The sequence below is a fragment of the Lonchura striata genome, chromosome 1 (assembly GCF_050655825.1).
Source record: "Lonchura striata isolate lonStrDom1 chromosome 1, ASM5065582v1, whole genome shotgun sequence".
Lineage (NCBI taxonomy): Eukaryota > Metazoa > Chordata > Aves > Passeriformes > Estrildidae > Lonchura > Lonchura striata.
The window spans coordinates 94,791,023-94,808,796 of NC_140703.1; the positions used below are offsets into that span (position 1 = coordinate 94,791,023).

General features: G+C 39.3%; 1 protein-coding gene across 2 annotated transcripts in view; it reads left to right on the top strand.

Annotated features, from left to right (window-relative positions):
- The window catches only part of COL4A1 (collagen type IV alpha 1 chain), a 118,962-nt gene that overhangs the window by 84,671 nt on the left and 16,517 nt on the right, over positions 1 to 17,774 (top strand). For both annotated transcript variants that reach the window (XM_077781584.2, XM_085583769.1), the window contains exons 24-41: positions 685 to 755; positions 3,796 to 3,987; positions 4,850 to 5,018; positions 5,365 to 5,457; positions 5,556 to 5,660; positions 7,137 to 7,234; positions 7,530 to 7,680; positions 8,014 to 8,127; positions 8,531 to 8,698; positions 9,255 to 9,344; positions 9,924 to 10,076; positions 12,679 to 12,777; positions 12,868 to 12,957; positions 13,787 to 13,926; positions 14,781 to 14,911; positions 15,019 to 15,095; positions 15,861 to 15,959; positions 16,470 to 16,520. In XM_077781584.2, the coding sequence (XP_077637710.1) occupies positions 685 to 755; positions 3,796 to 3,987; positions 4,850 to 5,018; positions 5,365 to 5,457; positions 5,556 to 5,660; positions 7,137 to 7,234; positions 7,530 to 7,680; positions 8,014 to 8,127; positions 8,531 to 8,698; positions 9,255 to 9,344; positions 9,924 to 10,076; positions 12,679 to 12,777; positions 12,868 to 12,957; positions 13,787 to 13,926; positions 14,781 to 14,911; positions 15,019 to 15,095; positions 15,861 to 15,959; positions 16,470 to 16,520 (2,091 nt within the window). The remainder of the gene's footprint in view (positions 1 to 684; positions 756 to 3,795; positions 3,988 to 4,849; positions 5,019 to 5,364; positions 5,458 to 5,555; positions 5,661 to 7,136; positions 7,235 to 7,529; positions 7,681 to 8,013; positions 8,128 to 8,530; positions 8,699 to 9,254; positions 9,345 to 9,923; positions 10,077 to 12,678; positions 12,778 to 12,867; positions 12,958 to 13,786; positions 13,927 to 14,780; positions 14,912 to 15,018; positions 15,096 to 15,860; positions 15,960 to 16,469; positions 16,521 to 17,774) is intronic.

Consider the following 17,774-nt stretch of genomic DNA (forward strand, 5'->3'; position numbering starts at 1 on the left):
TAGGTTAAATTCTACAAACATAAGAAAATTAATTACATTTTTTCCCACTAATCAAATTGTTTGTGAAACTAATGAAAGGACTAATGAAAGGAGGTTGGCATATTCCTATTTTTGGCCTGATTTCAAATATCTAATACAATCAACCAGAATTACCAAAGAAGCAGAAACTGGCCACAATGAAGGATCTTTGCAAATTGTGGCCCAAATATTTTCACAGTGAGAAATAATGTGGGAACCATTTGCCTATGTGCCCAGGCTTGACAGTGACCCATACATTTGTTTCCAATTGCAGCACTAAATTCTGTGGCCCAAAAATAAAATTATTTTTTTTTTGCTATCATATGAGAGAAGTGCCACATGCCAAAAATTGTATTTTACCTAATGTTTTTCCTAGTGCTGTTCAGGAAAATGAATGTGGTTTAGTTACTTTCAGTTCTGCATTGGTTACATGAATTGGTAAATTCATTCCTATGTCAAATGAATCATTAACTTCCAAGTTTATGAATGCAGGCATGCAACACAAGTGCATGAATCAAGACAGCTTCACTGGCTTTACCAGCATTATGCTGGTATTGCTGGGAATGGAATGAGACACTTTACAGGGGATCACAAAGAATTCACATACAATGAGCCATTTGTAAAAGCATGTAATAAATTAAGCCATTTTTTTGTCTCTCTGAAAAGGTTTCCCAGGACAAGCAGGTGTCAAGGGTGACAGAGGCTTAGCTGGACTTGATGGCCTTCCTGGTGTGCCTGTAAGTAATGCCTTGCCAAATACTACATGTCCTGCTAGGCATGTGATCAAAAAACATGTGATGATCAGTGTATCAGTGTGCTTGTATAACAGTTCTGTTTAAAAGCAAACAAAAAACGCCCCTCCTCGCCTCCCCCAAACGGTGTACTGATATGATACAATTAGGGTTAATTATGCCTAATAAAATAATGTAGGAAGAAGTGGCTTTGAACCTTAAGAGCTAAAAGAGAGCTGTCCGATATTGGTTATACTTTGGAGTTTATCCATGATAAGAGCTCGGTGGGACACATGACCTTCTGCCTGAGCAAGCTAAGCAGTGGAGCTGGGTAAAGGGCAGGATTTCTCAGGACACAGATGTAGGTATTCCCTGACCTTCTCCTGAATTGTTCCAGTAACCCTTTGCTGGTGAGTACAAATATATTGAGAGAGAGACAGTGCCATCTAGTGTAGTGTAAGCAATGTCATGTTAGCAGGCAGCACACTGTGGCAGTTTTGCTTAATTTTGAATCATAGAATAAGAGAAAATGCTGAGTTGGAAGGGGCTCATAAGGATTATTGGGTCCATGTCCTGGTCCTGCGAAGAACATCCCAAAACATCACATCATGTGCCTGAGAGAGTTGTCCAAATGCTTCTTGAACTTTACCAGGCTGTTGTGACCACTTCCCTGGGGAGCCTGTTCCAGTGCTTAGCTGTCCTCTGGATGTAAAACCTTTTCCTGATATTCAACCTGAACCTCCTCTGACTCAGCTTCATGCTGCTTCCTCAAGTCCTATTGCTTTTCACAAGAGTGAAGAGATCAGTGCCTACCCCTCCTTGTACCCTCTTGAGGAAGCTGAAGACTGATAACAGGTCTCCCCTCAGTCTCCTCCAGGCTGAACAAATCAAAATGACATCAGCCATTCCTCATAAGGCTTCCCCTGCAGATTTTTCAGCATTCTTGTGGCCTTCCTCTGGATACTCCCCAGTAGTTTAATGTCTTTTTTATATTGTGGCACCAGAAACAGTATTCAAGGTGAGGCCGCCCCAGCTCAGAGCAGAGCAGGACAATCCCCTCCCTTGCCCAGCTGGCCATGCTGTGCCTGATGCCCCCAGGACAGGGTTGGCTCTCCTGGCTGCCAGGGCACTGCTGGCTCACGTTCAACTTGCCACTGACCAGGATCTCCAGGGACCTTTCCTGGCACTGCTCTGCAGCCTCTCATTCTTTGGTCTATCCACACACTCAGGATTGCCCCATCCCAGGTGCAGAATCTGGCACTTGCCCTTGTGCTGGTGATTGCCCATCTCCCTGACTTGTTTCTCTCTGCAGTGCCTTTCTGCCCACAAGTGAGCTGACAGCTCCTCCCAATTTATTGTCACTGGCAAACTTGCTTATTATTCCTTCAAGTCCTGCATCCAGATTGTAACGAAGATTTTAGGAAGTGTCTGTAGTATGTTCTGTAAAACAAAATTAGTAAACAGGAACGTTAAATACTTTTGAAGAAATAAAGGAAAGCTGTGAAAGTGGGTAGCATCTATTAAGATTACTTGTAAATTATGTTGAGGCAGCACAACCTGACTCTCAGTAAGGCCAGAAGCAGAACAGCTGTAAGTGTAACACTTGTCTAAAATGTAACACAAATGACTCCCAGATGAGCAGTGTACTACCACAACTGCATTTTGACCTAGTCAGAGTCCATTTAAGTGCCCCTATGGCCACTGAGGTTTGCTGTGAAAACCCACCACAGCATCCATGTTCCTGTAGCATCATGTGGGTTTTGACACCATTGCTAGTGTGAGTAGGCTGAGTCTTCCTGGACCTCTTCCCCCCAAAGCTGCCTGTTTCCTTACAGCTGATCCTTTCTGGCAACATAACTTCTCAGTGACGTTCCTGTGCACTGGCTTTTTCACACACTGGAGTTATGCGAGCTCTGTCTATCACTTGTGGTGAGAGAGAGGTACCTTCAGAAGTAAAAAAAAACAAACAAAGCACTTGTATAAATTCATTACCCAAGGAATCTATTTCTCTCCCTGATGTATAAATAAAGCCTTGTTGTCTGAACTCAGCCAATGAAAGTTGACTGAGATGAATTCCTTATCTATTGCCACCACAATAAATTGCATTACCCAGTGACTGAATATAGTGTAATATCAATGGGATCCATGAAAGAAACAATGGGGAAGAAAATGAAAGATGTTCTAATGTATTTAAGCTTTTTTGCTGTCTGTTATTTGTTCTTGGCACATGTTTTGCCACACGTTTATATTTTACTTTTATTGCCTTATAAGTGGTATTCATGTCTTTAATCAGACAAAGATCGGCTGCTGTTCTGAATGCTTTTAAGCTTGTTTTGCTCTGCAAAGTTCAGCGAGGTGGTGATCCAGCATATAATTTAACTTGGAAAAACTACATAGAGGCCAGCCTCGCAAGCTGACATTGCTTACTGCCATGCCAAAACATCAGAATCTGATTCAGAACGCTCCAATACTAATGGAAAGATTACCATTGACCATGTTCTGGTTCTGGCTGAAGTGGAGGGCACACATGAGCTGTACATAGTGGACATTGCCCATGATGTTGTGTTTTACTGCCCTAATGAGTAGCTCTGAGTCACTAGAAATTATAGACTGTTCCCGTAAGAAAAGTTCATTCAAGTCCTAGAAAATACGCAAGAGAAAAATTGAAATTCTGGAAATCCTGTAGGCATACCATTAGGCAGGTAATCTCTTTCCAGAAGAAGTTACAAAACTATTTTTTGAGCGTGTGCATTATATTCTGATAGTACCAACTGACTGTGTCAGCTGTTCAAAGTCAATTAATATTAATAATGATTGAACACATGTATTCACATCTGCTGAATGTTATGAATAAACTACCCAAGGGAGAAGCTTTCTGCTTCCAAGACTGCTGTGTGTTGGAAAATATTCTCATTTGACCTCCTTAGTTAATGACTTGGTGGTTCCCTTAATTTGGATTTGCAATTCAGTTTCTGGAGGTTTGCTTTCTTTTATAGTTGAAGGGTTTGTAGGGCAACTGATGACATCTGAATTTATGAAATTTCAGGGTCCCCCTGGCACTCCAGGACTTATGGGCAGCCCTGGGCCAAAAGGAGAACCTGGAGATTTTACTTATGATTCTATCCTGAAAGGCGAAAAGGGAGATCCTGGTTTCCCAGGACAACCAGGCATTCCTGGAAGAGAAGGAAGACCAGGAAAAGATGGATTTCCAGGTCCCCAGGGTCCAAAAGGAGCAGCGGTATGTTTGTTTCTTTATGTTTATATATTATCCTACTGTGTGTTTATTTATGTTTACTTATTGTGCTATACATTCTGTCTTTCAGATCAGAACTCATAAGCTTTTGTGCCCTATACATGCTTTATGTTTATTGGCCTAGTTTATTTTTCCACATCTATTCTTTACCTTGAGTAGTACATTCTTCTCAAAAGATTATTCCAATTTCACTTAATGTACTAAGGAAGAAAGTTCTTCAACAACAGACAATTTTAGAGCTAGGTTTTTCAGACCATTTCTTTTTACATGTCATGCAAATAAGTAATCTGACTCAAATGCATTCAACATGGCTTGTTACTTTCAGGACTGTAGAGAAAAGGTTCAGACATGGACAGTAGCTTTATCCTTTCTGCCTTTCTCACAGCTTGATAGTGGGAGCTAGTGTGAATGATTTAGCTGATATTTGGAGATGATAGAACAAATGCAGTTATCCAAGTAGAAATTGTGAAGACAAGATTCAAGTCTGTTCTAACATATTTCTCTTCTTGTGGAAACGAATGCATGAAAATATGGCAATAATAGAGTTCAGCTGATGTGGATGTGGAGCTGAATGTGGAGCTCACCTCTGCTCCCAGAGGAAACATGGCCTGCATGTTACAGTTATCTTCATTGCTATATGTGATCTCCATGTGCTCTTCCACATGGAACCTTGTTCTGTTTCCATTGAACTTGGTAGAAAAAATCCACTTTCTTCAGTGTTACAGATACTGTACTAAATACTGTACAGATACTGTGCTAAATCCCAGTTACAAAATATTCAGAGAGGATGGTGTGTTCTGCTTTGCCAGGAAAGGCAAGAAGTACACTTATACTTTCCAAAAATTAGGGTACAGCTGGCTTGAAAGGAGAACGTGGTCCCCCTGGCCAACCTGGATTCCCTGGAGTGCGTGGTGAAAGAGGTTTTCCTGGCCCTCCTGGGATAGGGACTGCAGGATTACCTGGTGAAAAAGGAGACAGAGGCTTTGCTGGAACCCCGGGTTTACCAGGACTTCCAGGTAATGCTATAATATGTTAAAAAAAAAAAAATAAATGGCACTCTTTAAATGCTACGACCTAGAGGATCATCAGAATTTAAGCCTGAAATAAAAAGACTTCCTAATTTGAAACAATTTTCTCTTTCACCAGTATAATTGCAAATTTTTGAGGGCTGTTTTCTTGAAGGATTTGCTAGGCAAAATGTGATGGTTTAGGTTCATCCTAGTTTTTTACGAAGCTTCTACCAAAAAATCTTCATAACAAGTCGCTGTTAGTGGTATGGGTGAACTGATAGTGTTGTCAAGGTAGAACTCCCTTGTTTTATTTCATCGGTTTCTGTTCTCTAATATAACTTTATATTTACAGGAGCAAAGGGTGAAGCAGGACGAACTATTTCACTCCCTGGACCTCCTGGGGCAGATGGCCTTCCTGGGCCACCTGGTTTCCCTGGACCTCAAGGTACAGCAGCTTGTTAATCTTTCTCTGATTATCAAGATGGTTCTGTTCCCCAGAAATTAGCCTTTGTATTAACTTTTGTCATGTTTTTATTTGCAAAGGTGACAAAGGGAATCCTGGGCTTCCAGGTAGACCTGGCCTACCAGGAGAAAAAGGTGCTGTTGGGCAGCCAGGTATAGGGTTCCCTGGACCTCCAGGTCCCAAAGGTAAGATAAAGCTATCCATCTAACAGAGCTGGTGTAACTGGAGTGTGGATGGAGGCCTAGGCCTGCACTGTCATCCAGCCATAGCTGCATGGGATTTGGGGGGTGCAGCTGATGAAGCTCCCTTGCAAAAGTCACAGAGAGCACAGCAGCACAGTGAGCATTCTTTCGTTAGAGTCCAGCTGCACGCTTGCTTTGTGTAGTGCAGTGTGCCCCTACAGACAGTGTCACAGCTACTGCCAGAATGGAAAGTGAAATGGTACAGCAACTGAAGTTGCTGAGATGAGATGACCCTTCTGAGAGATGAAAAACACTGTGTGTAGTTGGTCCAAATAATATGCTGATGTGTAACAGCTGTGAGCCAGAGCTTACAGCTCTGCTGGGTCCCAGCTTGAGAGTGGCTTGGTTAGAATTCCAGCTTACTCAACATAAGTGTAGTCTTCCCTCCATGGCCATTGTCAGCTTGTGCAAGTAGCTTAGAGGGAGTCTAAATGTTCTGGATTTTTTGAAGATATATTTCACAGTACTGCTGCTCATTTAGAAATAAATGAATGAACTTTAAGCTGCCACCCAAATCACCAAAATTCCTTTGTGTCTTTGTTATTATTTCTTATGTTTCCACACATTAATGAACTGGGAGGGTCAGAAATTTAGTAAGGAGAAAGGGCATATTTTTCTCTGTAACCATGTCTGGTTCCTGTGAGAGTGCACTGGGACCTGAACAGAAAAGGCTCATTGTATCTGGAAAAGAATTCCTGTATGCACTTTGATGCCAGATGAAAGAAATGACACATTAAATATATTTCTTTAAAGGACCTTTCCATGAACTCAGCTCTGCCCAATGATATTCTGGTGTCTTAGCCTAAAAGCTGGATTTCTGCCTGCTTTGTCTGAAATTTGTTGTGTGTGTGCTGATGTTGAGTGAGTGCTATCTTTAAGGGATTTGCAGAATGTTGTAGGTATTCCTTCTTGCATTCTCAAGGTGCAGTTCATGGGCTAGGTCTGACATAGAAACCTTTTGTATGAAACCCTCAGAAGGACATGTAGAGCATGTCACAAGACATAGAGTGCACAAAAGGTGTTGATTCACAGGTGGGCTTTATTGTGTATCCCTCAGTCTGATGCTGCACACATTAAGTTGCCTTTTGTGAAGAAGACTTTGGGAACCCAGTTTTGCAGGATGTTTCTCACAAGGGAGATTGGAGATGAACACACAAGGGTATTTATTTAAGAGGAGACACTCAACATTTATTTCTTCTGGGTGGCTGTTTCTTATCAGAAGCCAACTGCTGCACAAAAGTCAGTGTTTGAATCTTTGTTGGGACATTTGCATACTGGCATGCCTAGAAGTTTGACTACCCAGATCTTTGTTAACACATCCCTGTGTATAGTTCAGTTTAGATACTTAAACAGCAGAGGTCACTTACAGACAAAGAGGGTAATGATGTGACTATTGTTTTGTTTTGCTTTGTTTTATAGGTTTCCAAGGTCAGCCTGGCTCACCTGGTCTGCCAGGAACTCCAGGAACTCCTGGTCTGGATGGTTTGCCAGGAGTTCCAGGTTTACAAGGCCAAAAGGTAGATGTCAACTGCTGATACTGTTATCTGTGACTCATATTGACAGGAACGTGTGCAAGGAAAATCTTTAAAAGTTGGCCAAACTGCCTTTCATTTTATGTTTCCCACTGTGCACACAAAGGGACAGAGCAGATGGATAAATGCTTGTCATTAACACTGTTAAAGGGCTTACTCCCCTGAAGTCATGTATAGAGGTCTGTACATATGCCCTATACTGCATGATTTAAATACATTTAATAAATGATTTATTGGTTTTGATGTGTTGATTCCTAATCTATTGTGTTTCTTTGGCTAGGGTGAACCTGGTGTAGGTCTACCTGGCCCTAAGGGATTGCCAGGCCCCCCTGGCCCAGCTGGCATACCTGGAGAAAAGGGAAGTCCAGGACTGCCTGGTTTACGTGGCGAGCAAGGCTTTCCAGGCATACCTGGACAGCAGGGATTCAGAGGTAACATCACTGGAAAAATACAGTTCTGTATTTGTATTTCTTTTTCAGTCACTCTTCTGCATAAGCAGCAAAAAGTCTATTCATTACTGAAATATCCTACTGATATCTCAGGGAATTTCCCCTTTCCCATCTTGTTTTTTCCTACCACCCACAAGCAGCAAATGCTAGCAGCAAAGAGCAGCCCTTCATCCAAACCCAGGCTTGGAGGTGTTGGTGGCTCAATGAAGTCTCCTTGGCCATGTGCTTCCAAAGCACCTTGTCTGGCATCTTCAGCAAGCAAGATGTCAAACAGCATCAGAGAATGCTTGGTCTATATTTCTCGTCTCCCTGCAGGTGACCCTGGTCTCCCAGGTCTCCAAGGCTTACAGGGCCCTCCAGGTGCACCGGGGCTGGGCCCTCCAGGATTGCCAGGACCTGCTGGGCAGCCAGGACCCCAGGGACCACCAGGTGAGCAGAGAATACTCCCACGATGCTGCTTAAGAGCAGAATTTTTACATAAGTGGATAACACAGGTAAAAGCGTTGCTTGAGAACTTTTTGCAGTATGAAGTTGATGGGGGTAGAGGGGGGGATATGATGGTGGGCTGCCTCCATGCAGTCCAAAATGCAGGGTGAGGCCTCCTGAGAGGATTGTTGGCATTTGGATTGGTCTCCTTGGGTCATTGATGGGTAATAGATACAGGTTCAAAGCCTCTCTTAGGAAATGAGGTCTGGTTCTGCTGTCTGCCTTTGAATCTTCATCCTCTGTGCCATGTCATTTGTGAATCACAGGTGGGCATGGTCAGATATGTGTGTTCATGGTTTTCCTTGTTTTTGTTAAGGACTAATCCTGTATCTTCTGCTTTTCCTAGGATTTCCTGGAGTAAAAGGAGAAAGGGGCTTCCCTGGTGTCCCAGGTCTAGATATGCCAGGACCAAAAGGGGATAAAGGTAGCCCGGGCCAGCCAGGAGTCCCCGGCTCTGTGGGGTTACCTGGCCTGCCAGGTCCACAGGGGGCTGTTGGACTGAAAGGATCAACAGGTAAACAAACACCTTGTCCCTCAGAAATCAGCATCTTTGACAGCTGTTTTATTAAGCTGTGGTAGCACACCCTTTCACTTGGTTAGGAATTGATCAAAGAGCCCAAGCTTGGGAAAACCCATGGACTGATGTCAGTAAAGCAGCTCTGTGCACATGTAGCTGAAATGCTGCTGCTGAAGTCCTTTCATGGGTCAAATCCAGCAGGTTGAAGGAACTAGCCTTGCTCCTGTAATAATGAAAGGGGATTATTCTGCACAGTTTTAGTGACAGAGTATGGTTTTAATAATGCCTTTGTTAGTGACACCACTGTTTACTCTAATAGGAGATTTTAAGAATTTGTCAAAAACCCATTACAAACTGTTTTCCTCTGGTTTTCATAATACTGTTTTTACTGTCGTTTTCTCTATTGGGCTGTTTATTTTAATCATCTTCTTTGTCCCATTTTTCCATAAGTAGTGCAACTCCTAATATGATAGGCAGTTAATAATTCTGCTTCTTGTATTTCTTTACACTGTTTGCTTTATTTTTTTTATTCACTCTTTTCCTTTGGCTTCAGGACCCAAAGGAGAAATGGGAGTTATGGGAACTCCTGGATTGCCAGGAACTCCTGGACCAGTTGGAGATAGAGGGTTTCCTGGTGAAAAGGGTAAGAGAGAGACTTTTTCAAAATAAAAATGTCAGACCCCACATTTTCCCCAACAGAAGTTGGGAAATAACCAAAGATAAGGACTATTCTTGGCCTAAGGAACCGTTTATGTCAAGCGACTTTCCTCTAAGTTAGAAATAGTTTAAAAGGCCATATCCTAGGAACAGTCATGAGTTTGGCCACCAAAACATGACTTTTGATCCATTCTTCAAGAACATAAGTGTTTGCTAGGTGTGGGGCTGCTATAGCTATTACTCCAAGAAAAATACATCATTTGAAATTATTAAAAGCCAGCAGGAAGGTTTTAATTAAGAACCTCAGATAATGCTCTGTATTAATGCCAAACTCCTGTCCTTATTGTTTCAAGAATCTAAAATTAATGGCTGTGAAGTGGGAAAAATATATCAACTTTCTGACAGAGCTATTGTGAAGTATAAAAAAAAGTCATAGGAGCTGTTCCAGAACATGATTTTTGTTGCTCAAAATCTGAATAAATAGCTAATTTAATTTGTTTTGTCTACTAAATATTCTTGTAAAGTTGTATATGCCCCTATAACGTTCAGTGTTGTCTCTTTATAGGTAGCCAAGGCTTCAAAGGTGTAATTGGACCACAGGGTGATCCTGGTGTTAAAGGAGATAAAGGTGAAGCTGGTCTCCCAGGAAAACCTGGAAAAATAGACAACATGGACATGGTTAGCCTCAAAGGCCAGAAGGGAGATCAAGGAGAAAAAGGTAACTTTATTTTTTAACTGTGAAGAAGTGGAATTAACACTCGTATACTACCAAGCAGCAGTATTTAATTCAGTTTTGTGTTAGTTTTAGACAACAGTTTTTAAAATAAAGAGTTTCACATAGCAAATATAGATATTTTTCTGGTGTTTTTCAACTCTATAGAAAGAAAGATTAATTACAGAGCAGAAGGGTTTTGTTTGAATAGAAGAGGTACAATTTGTCCTTTTATAATTGATTATACCTCTTTAATCACAAGACCCTCTGAAAATACAAGAAATTTTAAGAGTAAAACTAGAGCTTTCCAGAAGGGAAAAGCTGTCTTTCATATAAAACATGCAGCTGTAGCCATGATGATCAATTGATAGTGTAAGAAAAAAAGTGAGCAGCCTTTTTTGACACGTGTTTCTTGTGACCTGAAGAAAACTCAGGAAAGAAATGTATTTATATCACTGATACCACCAGACCAACTTATGTCAGTTTAGAAATATCTGGAAGTATGCAGGAGAAAGGAACCAGTTTTCTGTTCAGAAACTTTATGGTTATTGATTTGTTAGCTTTTTTAGATAATACATTCTTTTTGGATTTTTAGTTTTACTGCTAATTGATAAATTATTTATTTGAAATAATTTTCTCTCTGGTATTTTCTTTCAAATAAATAATTGTGTATATTTTGCATATTTTTAATATTCATTCTTCTTACTATAAATTACTTTTTATTAAAAAAACATAAGAGTTTTTAATAAATAGTAACTTTTTTTGTTAAAATGGAAGTGTAGAGCTCAGAGGGGAACTACTGAGATCTTGTGGTCTTTAATTTCCCCTCATCCAAGTCCTTCAGGCCTGGCTAGAATGAAATTTCCCTTTCTTGAAACAATAGTTGGCTGAGTTTGTGATTAGCTATAATTCTTAGTCCCTTAGTTCTGGACTACTGCCTGTGTAATAATTTTTCATTTTGTATGTGTGTTTTTGACTTCTTCTATCACACACAAGGTGCATTATGCCTTTCGATTTTCACTGTGATGATTTTCAAGCTTCACTCCAACTCTTCAAAATCTTTCTGTAGTCTAATCCTGTCCTCTTTTTGAGCCTTTCCTTCTGAGTATCTGTATATTTCATCAGTGTATTCTAGGGCAGATTCCTTTCCAGTTTGACAGTGAATCACTAATAACTATACTATGTTGTATTTGAACTGTGGAAACAGGAGAGTATCCCAGTCTTAGCTACCTCTTATCTCCATGTCCTGGCTAATTGTCAGAAGGAGATCTGGGCTCACGTGTTCTGGTTGGGTCTCAGAGAAACCTGGGCATGTGGGTAAGTAGTGCCTTGCAGTTTGGGCAGCCAGGGACTGCAGGGGAGGGCATCAGCAAGTGAGGAGTACATCTGCCCTTCAGCTGAGATGCAGCTTCTGAGAGTACTTTCAATGAAGCTCCCAGCCTATAAAGATCTCATCTAGATTATTTTTTCTTATTTGTTTCTGATCTTGATATGTACAGTGGTATGTAAAGTCTTAAAACCACATGGGTTGTTTTTGCTATTTCCTTATCTACTATTGGCATGTAGGATGATTGATTTTATGTTGTTTCTAGAAATCTAAATTAGGCACGCTTGTTACATGCAGATAAAGAAACCTTTGCTGAGAAATTAAAATGGTTAATTCCTTTGGTTTCTAATTTACTAATCTCTCCAGCACTAACAATGCATGCTTGCAAACTTCTATGATCTACCTTTTCCATCTGCCATCTACAGATTGGCCTGGCTCACACAGCCTGGAAGAGTGGGTTCCAAACAGATCCCAGCCGCAAATTTCTGCTCTTACCTCATCCTCTCCAACCAAAAGATACTTAGTACCAGCAGAGAAAAATAATTTAGTTATACTCCATAACTTTGCTGATCTTTTGGCTGCCTTCATTCCTCCAGAATGAATAGCACTGTAATGCTTTTAGAAGCTTCAAAAATACAAACTGTGCAGAGAAGATGCAAAATTTTTATGATGCTTAATGAAAAAAAATTGTGTTTAGACATCTTGAAATGTTTGCTTGAAATGCTGCTTACTTAAAAACATTCAGTGACTTATCTTCAGTAACTGTTGTCCTCCAGCTCTATGCAACACTAACAGAATTGTTTATGACCACTAGGCACGGACATAAAAGTTGGAGAAGAGGCACACTAGTCAGTAAGAGATCAAGCTTTCTGAAGGTGCTTTAACATTAAATAAAACAGGGAAAACAGCAAATTTCTGACTGTTTACTAGTTGTTCACATGTGCCTTTTTAGAGAGTTGAACAGTTAAATCAATAATTTCTGTTAACATCTGTCGGCCACTTTTGAAAAACTAATCTAACTCAAACAAACATTCATTCCAATTTCTTTTATAGATATAACTTGCTCTTTGTAATTTGCACAGACACCCATAAAATTGCAATAGTTTTCAGCCTTTTCTCAGTACTGGTTTAATGATTGGAAAATTGTGTTTTACTCAGCCATTTTCTTATTCAGCAGAGAGAAGCAACAGTGATCAAAAATTAACTAGAAGGATTATTATATGTAATTATAGTAAATTGTAATAAAACTGATCTCACTGTGTTTTTCTTTTTGGTGTCCAGGGGACCATGGAGCAGCAGGAGAAAAAGGGCTACGTGGGGATTATGGAGAACCAGGAATTCCAGGGAGAGATGGTGAACCCGGTACTCCAGGACAACCAGGTATGTCTGAAGTTAACAGCAGACAGACTATTTGTCAGGTATTTTAAACCTTGTTAATGATGGGATTCTTAATTTCTCTGTTGTCCATAGGACCAAAAGGCGATCAAGGTCCCCCAGGATACCCAGGGGATCCAGGAGTTCCAGGACAAAAAGGATCAGTTGGTGAAATGGGTCTGCCAGGTACTGGTTGCTAGGAATTTCTTATTTTTTTCAAGTTAATATAGAACTCTATGATAAAACTCTATGGAATATTTTTTGGTGTAGATCTACTAAACAATTGCACTGTTTGCAGTCACTGAATGTTAGGCTTTTGGGACATTTCTTTTCAATCCTATTGTGATATACAAACAATAGGATGATTTCTTAAGTTTCTACATGCAAATCCTTTAGCTGGGTCTTTAGGTTTTCTGTATTTGTTTCAGGCAGACAGTTTTTTGAGTGGTGCCTGTTAGTCTGTTTCTGATATTCTGTGAACTGTGTTAAGCTTCCTGTGTATTTTCCCCATTCTAAAAGGTTTGGTGAGTTGCTGTGTACTGAGTATCAATTATGAATTGTAAGGGTCTGGGAATAATGTTGTGGAAGGAATGGGTAAAGAATTAAATGGAGAAGAACCTATAACTCAACATGGAAACTGTCTCCATTGGGATGGCTTTCTGTCTAGCATATTTAGGAAATTAAATGTGAAAGTCTGAAATGGTAAAAGAAGATAGAAAACATATACAGTAGAAGATTAACTTTGTTACTGTAGTACTATTAGAAATTATTCAAATAAAAAAAAGTTTTATTCTGTTCATATTTTTAGCAAAATCTTTATTTATTCTGAATCCAAGATTATGACTGTCTTCTATGAGTTGATCATCCCATAAAAAGTCCTATTTAGAGAGTGGATCTCAAAAGAAAAATATACTTTTATAGTTCTGAATAGCTAAAGCAACACTGAAATATCACTGTCAACACTACGAGGGTACCACTGGTTCTGATGCACCCATTTTTCTCTTCCCTTTACTAGGAACACCTGGAGAAAAGGGTCTTCCTGGAGTACCAGGTTCACCAGGCACACCAGGGTTCCCTGGGCAAAAAGGTGAAAAAGGAGACAAAGGAGCACCAGGTTTTCCTGGAATTGGCTTTCCAGGGGCTCCTGGTGAGAAGGTATTTATACCTTTAAAGATTTGATTATGTCTACCAAGCACTTGAAAGGATGCTGTTGGCCTTTAAACTGTTTTGTTATATTTTCTATTATGCTAATTTAACTGCCTTATGAAAAACTTGAAAGGTGTGCATATGTACAGGTTTAGATGCATTCTGTTTGATGGAACCAGTATCTCCAGTGTTCTTTTTTATTATCTCTCCTCAAAATAGTCTAATTTACAGTGCTAGAAAGGTAGGGAAGGGGAAGAACCTTAAAAAATACTAAGTCAATAATGTGAAAAGGGCATTTTACGATCAGGGAAAATTCACTAAAGTAATGTTACTGTACTTTTACAAAGATACTATACAGTATTCAGTGAAAAGTGAACTGTATTAATACTGTCTGTAAAATTTAATTTCATCTCTAATAGTATCTAATAGGAGTCTCATTTGTTTCATATTCCTTTTCCTAGCTGTACAATGACAGTTATAATGAATTATAAGTAAAAATGCTAAAAATAATACCTGCTAATCTGGTAGCAAACTTATTGAGGACTCAAAAAAAGACTCTTTTTAAGATGATGAAGTGTAATAAGTAAAAATGCTAATTTTGAAAAGACTTTATACAACCATCCTAAAATGCATAGAAGACTGCTCATTTTCATATGTAGGTATTAATCAATTGCTGGATTAGTTAAAAAACTCTGATAGTGGAATTTAACACCAAATTTAATCCTAAATTATATTGTGCAGGAGTGGAAAAACAATAGAATTCTTTAAATTCAGGTGGATAAGAGGGGTGACATCTATCACTACATACAAAAAAACCTGTTTTTGAATTAATGTCTGGATTTTATATGTTCTGCTTCTTCTAGGGAGAGCCAGGAAGAACGGGTAGTCCAGGTGTATCTGGAGATAAGGGTGAAAAGGGTAGTGCAGGAATTCCTGGAATGCCGGGTGCCCCAGGTCCCAAAGGATCCCCTGGCATGGCAGGATTTCCAGGCAAGTGTTTTTGTATGCTTTTACAAAACAGAAACTGCAGTGAAAAATTAAAGTAAAAATTATAACAAATAACCCACATGGAAACACATTTTTCTTCCTTTCGTTAGGAAGCCCTGGCCGCCATGGAGAAAAGGGTGAAAAAGGACTTCCTGGCTTAAGTGGGATTCCAGGTTTAAAAGGAGAACCAGGTAAAAAAAAAAAAATATATATATATAAATCACAAAAGGACACTTAAAATATTGTTTATCTTCAGGTAGTGGATAAAACAAAATCTTTTGCATACTACATATATTTTGCTAAGATATTTCAGTGCATTTGTTCATTTCATAAGCAAAAAAGACATTGCTTGACAATATTGACATATTTCCTAGATAAATATGAGTCAGTGGAATGGGGGGCTCATATTTCTTTTTCACTGTTAGAGGAATAGATTTTACCACCTTCCACAAGACCAGTTGTTATTACAGTCACTACTTCTGTTGTTTCTGAGTTAATTTAAAAATAATTCAGTTGATCTTTATGTCCAAACCTGAATCACCACATTATCATCGTTTCACTGCTGATAGAAAGGAAATAAGTCTGGAAGAGAATAAATCCATTGGTGTTATGAACATTCTTGATCTTGGAGTCTTCTCTTCTCAGTTTTTTGGCTGCAGGACACATCATTTTACGGGACAATGGACTGCTGTTCACAAGACTTTGCTAGAGGTCCTGCATTCTAAACTCACTGAGATTCATTATAATGAGCTGTGTCAAAATCTTTAATACTTGAGCCCTGTCTCAAACTGATTTAATTCAGAAGTAAACTCAGTGAAAAGTCACACTAAAGGCATCATGCAATATCTGCTTGCTCTCTGTGGGAGCAAAAGAAAAAGTAAACATTTTCATGAGAGAAAAAAAACAAAAAACAAACCAACGTCATAGTTCAAATGAAAATACCAATGATTTTTCAGGTGAACCTGGTGCTCCGGGTCCTGCTGGTGCCGTTGGTCAGAAGGGTGAACCAGGTTATGATGGGATTCCAGGTGCAGCTGGTGCAAAGGGTGAACAAGGTACTGTGACTGTCATCTCCAGTTCCCATGGTATGAAAATGCACAGACACAGGCTGCACAAGAGTAGCTGGTAGAGATGTGTACTGGTTTTGAGTCCTTTGGATGAAACCTTAGAAAATAAAGTCAGTATTGGTGTCTTATGATCATCCAGCATTGCAGTGTGATCATTTAGATGAGCAACTGTGTTTAATCAATGTAATATTGAAAGAATTTCTTTCACAAAGACTGGTAACATTTTAAAGAATTGTGTTTTGGCATTAATTTCAGCCTGAAACTTAGCTGTGAAATAGTGGAGCAGTCTTGCCTTTTCTTTGGGTAGGGTTTTCAGTCATACAGGACCCATTGTGCTAAATACAATACCAGTACATAACAAAAACAGCCTCTGCCCTGAAGAACCTTTGCATAAGCCATTTATTTGGAGTTTGTATTTGCATAATCAAGTTTTATTCATTACAGGTTAAATGTAAGTACTTTCTCAGCTTCTCATTTTTTGCTGTCTCTGTACTGCAGGTCTTCCAGGCAGGGGACTTCCAGGATTTCCTGGTGCAAAGGGAGATAAAGGTAAAACACTTACTTAAACAATTCTAAACCTCCTTCCCAACATACTATAAATGTAATTCCGTAATGCAGATTACTTTCTACTTCATTCTTTTACATCCTATGCCTTCTCAGAGCAGGCAGAAGCTCTGAGAGGTTAAAATACTGATTTCTGTTACAGTGGCAACATCTTGGAGTTAGATATACACTAAAATAGGTAATTATTCATAGTGTGGAATTCACTGCAAGCTGTGGTGTGATGAGGTAATATAAATAACTCTCATATTTGTGTGCTGTGCTTTTGACTCCAAGTATTTCTGTTTTCCTACTAATTTTGCAGGAATCAAAATTTAGTGAGGCTCTGTGCACCAGACAGCTATAGGCAGTGGTTTTGTGACCAGGATACTGTAGTAATTTTTTTGCCTGAATCTGTTTTGCAGCCCAGGTGTATTAATTGCTAAAATAGTTATCTAATGGTGCAGAGATGTAAAAGATAGTAGAGTCCTGCTGAGATCTCACTGAAAATTTTTATTACCTGGGCTCAGGACTTAACAGCTTTGGTACAGCTGCATGACTATGACAATTCAAGTCCCCTTATGTTCTTTGAAAAGTGTGTCACTACACTGTGCTGTGAGAATGGTTTGGTTGGTTGAGTGAGTGCTTGTTCAAGGTATTTGTAATGCACCATGCTCCATTTTATTAAATAAGTGTATCTTAAACACTAGGCTGCAATAGATATAATACTGAAGAAATGTCAAACTGCTGTTGATAAAATTGTGTATAATGTGTATAATCAATTTTAGCCATCCACAATTTTCCATTGTGGAGAGCACAAACAATTCAACTAGTCCATCCATGAAATTAACATGACATGGCAGACTTTGAAGAACTTACATAGCTTTAAATATCAATGCCCTACCTCACCCATTCATTCTACTAATACAGGAAATTTATCTGGACAATCCAAAGTGATAAACCAGAATTTCAGAATATATTTTATTTACCATCTTAGACTAATTAACAGTCATTAACTACTGTGAAAGCCCTAATGTTAGAGAACTTAATAGATGTAGCAAATTTTCTGATCATAGCTTGGTAGGCATGTAGAGCACTAGATTATGAGAACATTTCTCTCACCTTCCACATCTCTCATTTTGTCAGCTCAGTTCATTTAAAAATATCTGGGTTTAGAGTAAATATATATTCCACTTAAATAATTTGTGTTCTAAAGGTATTTCTTTGGTAGTTCCAAAGAAACAAGTCCAGGATTTAAAAACC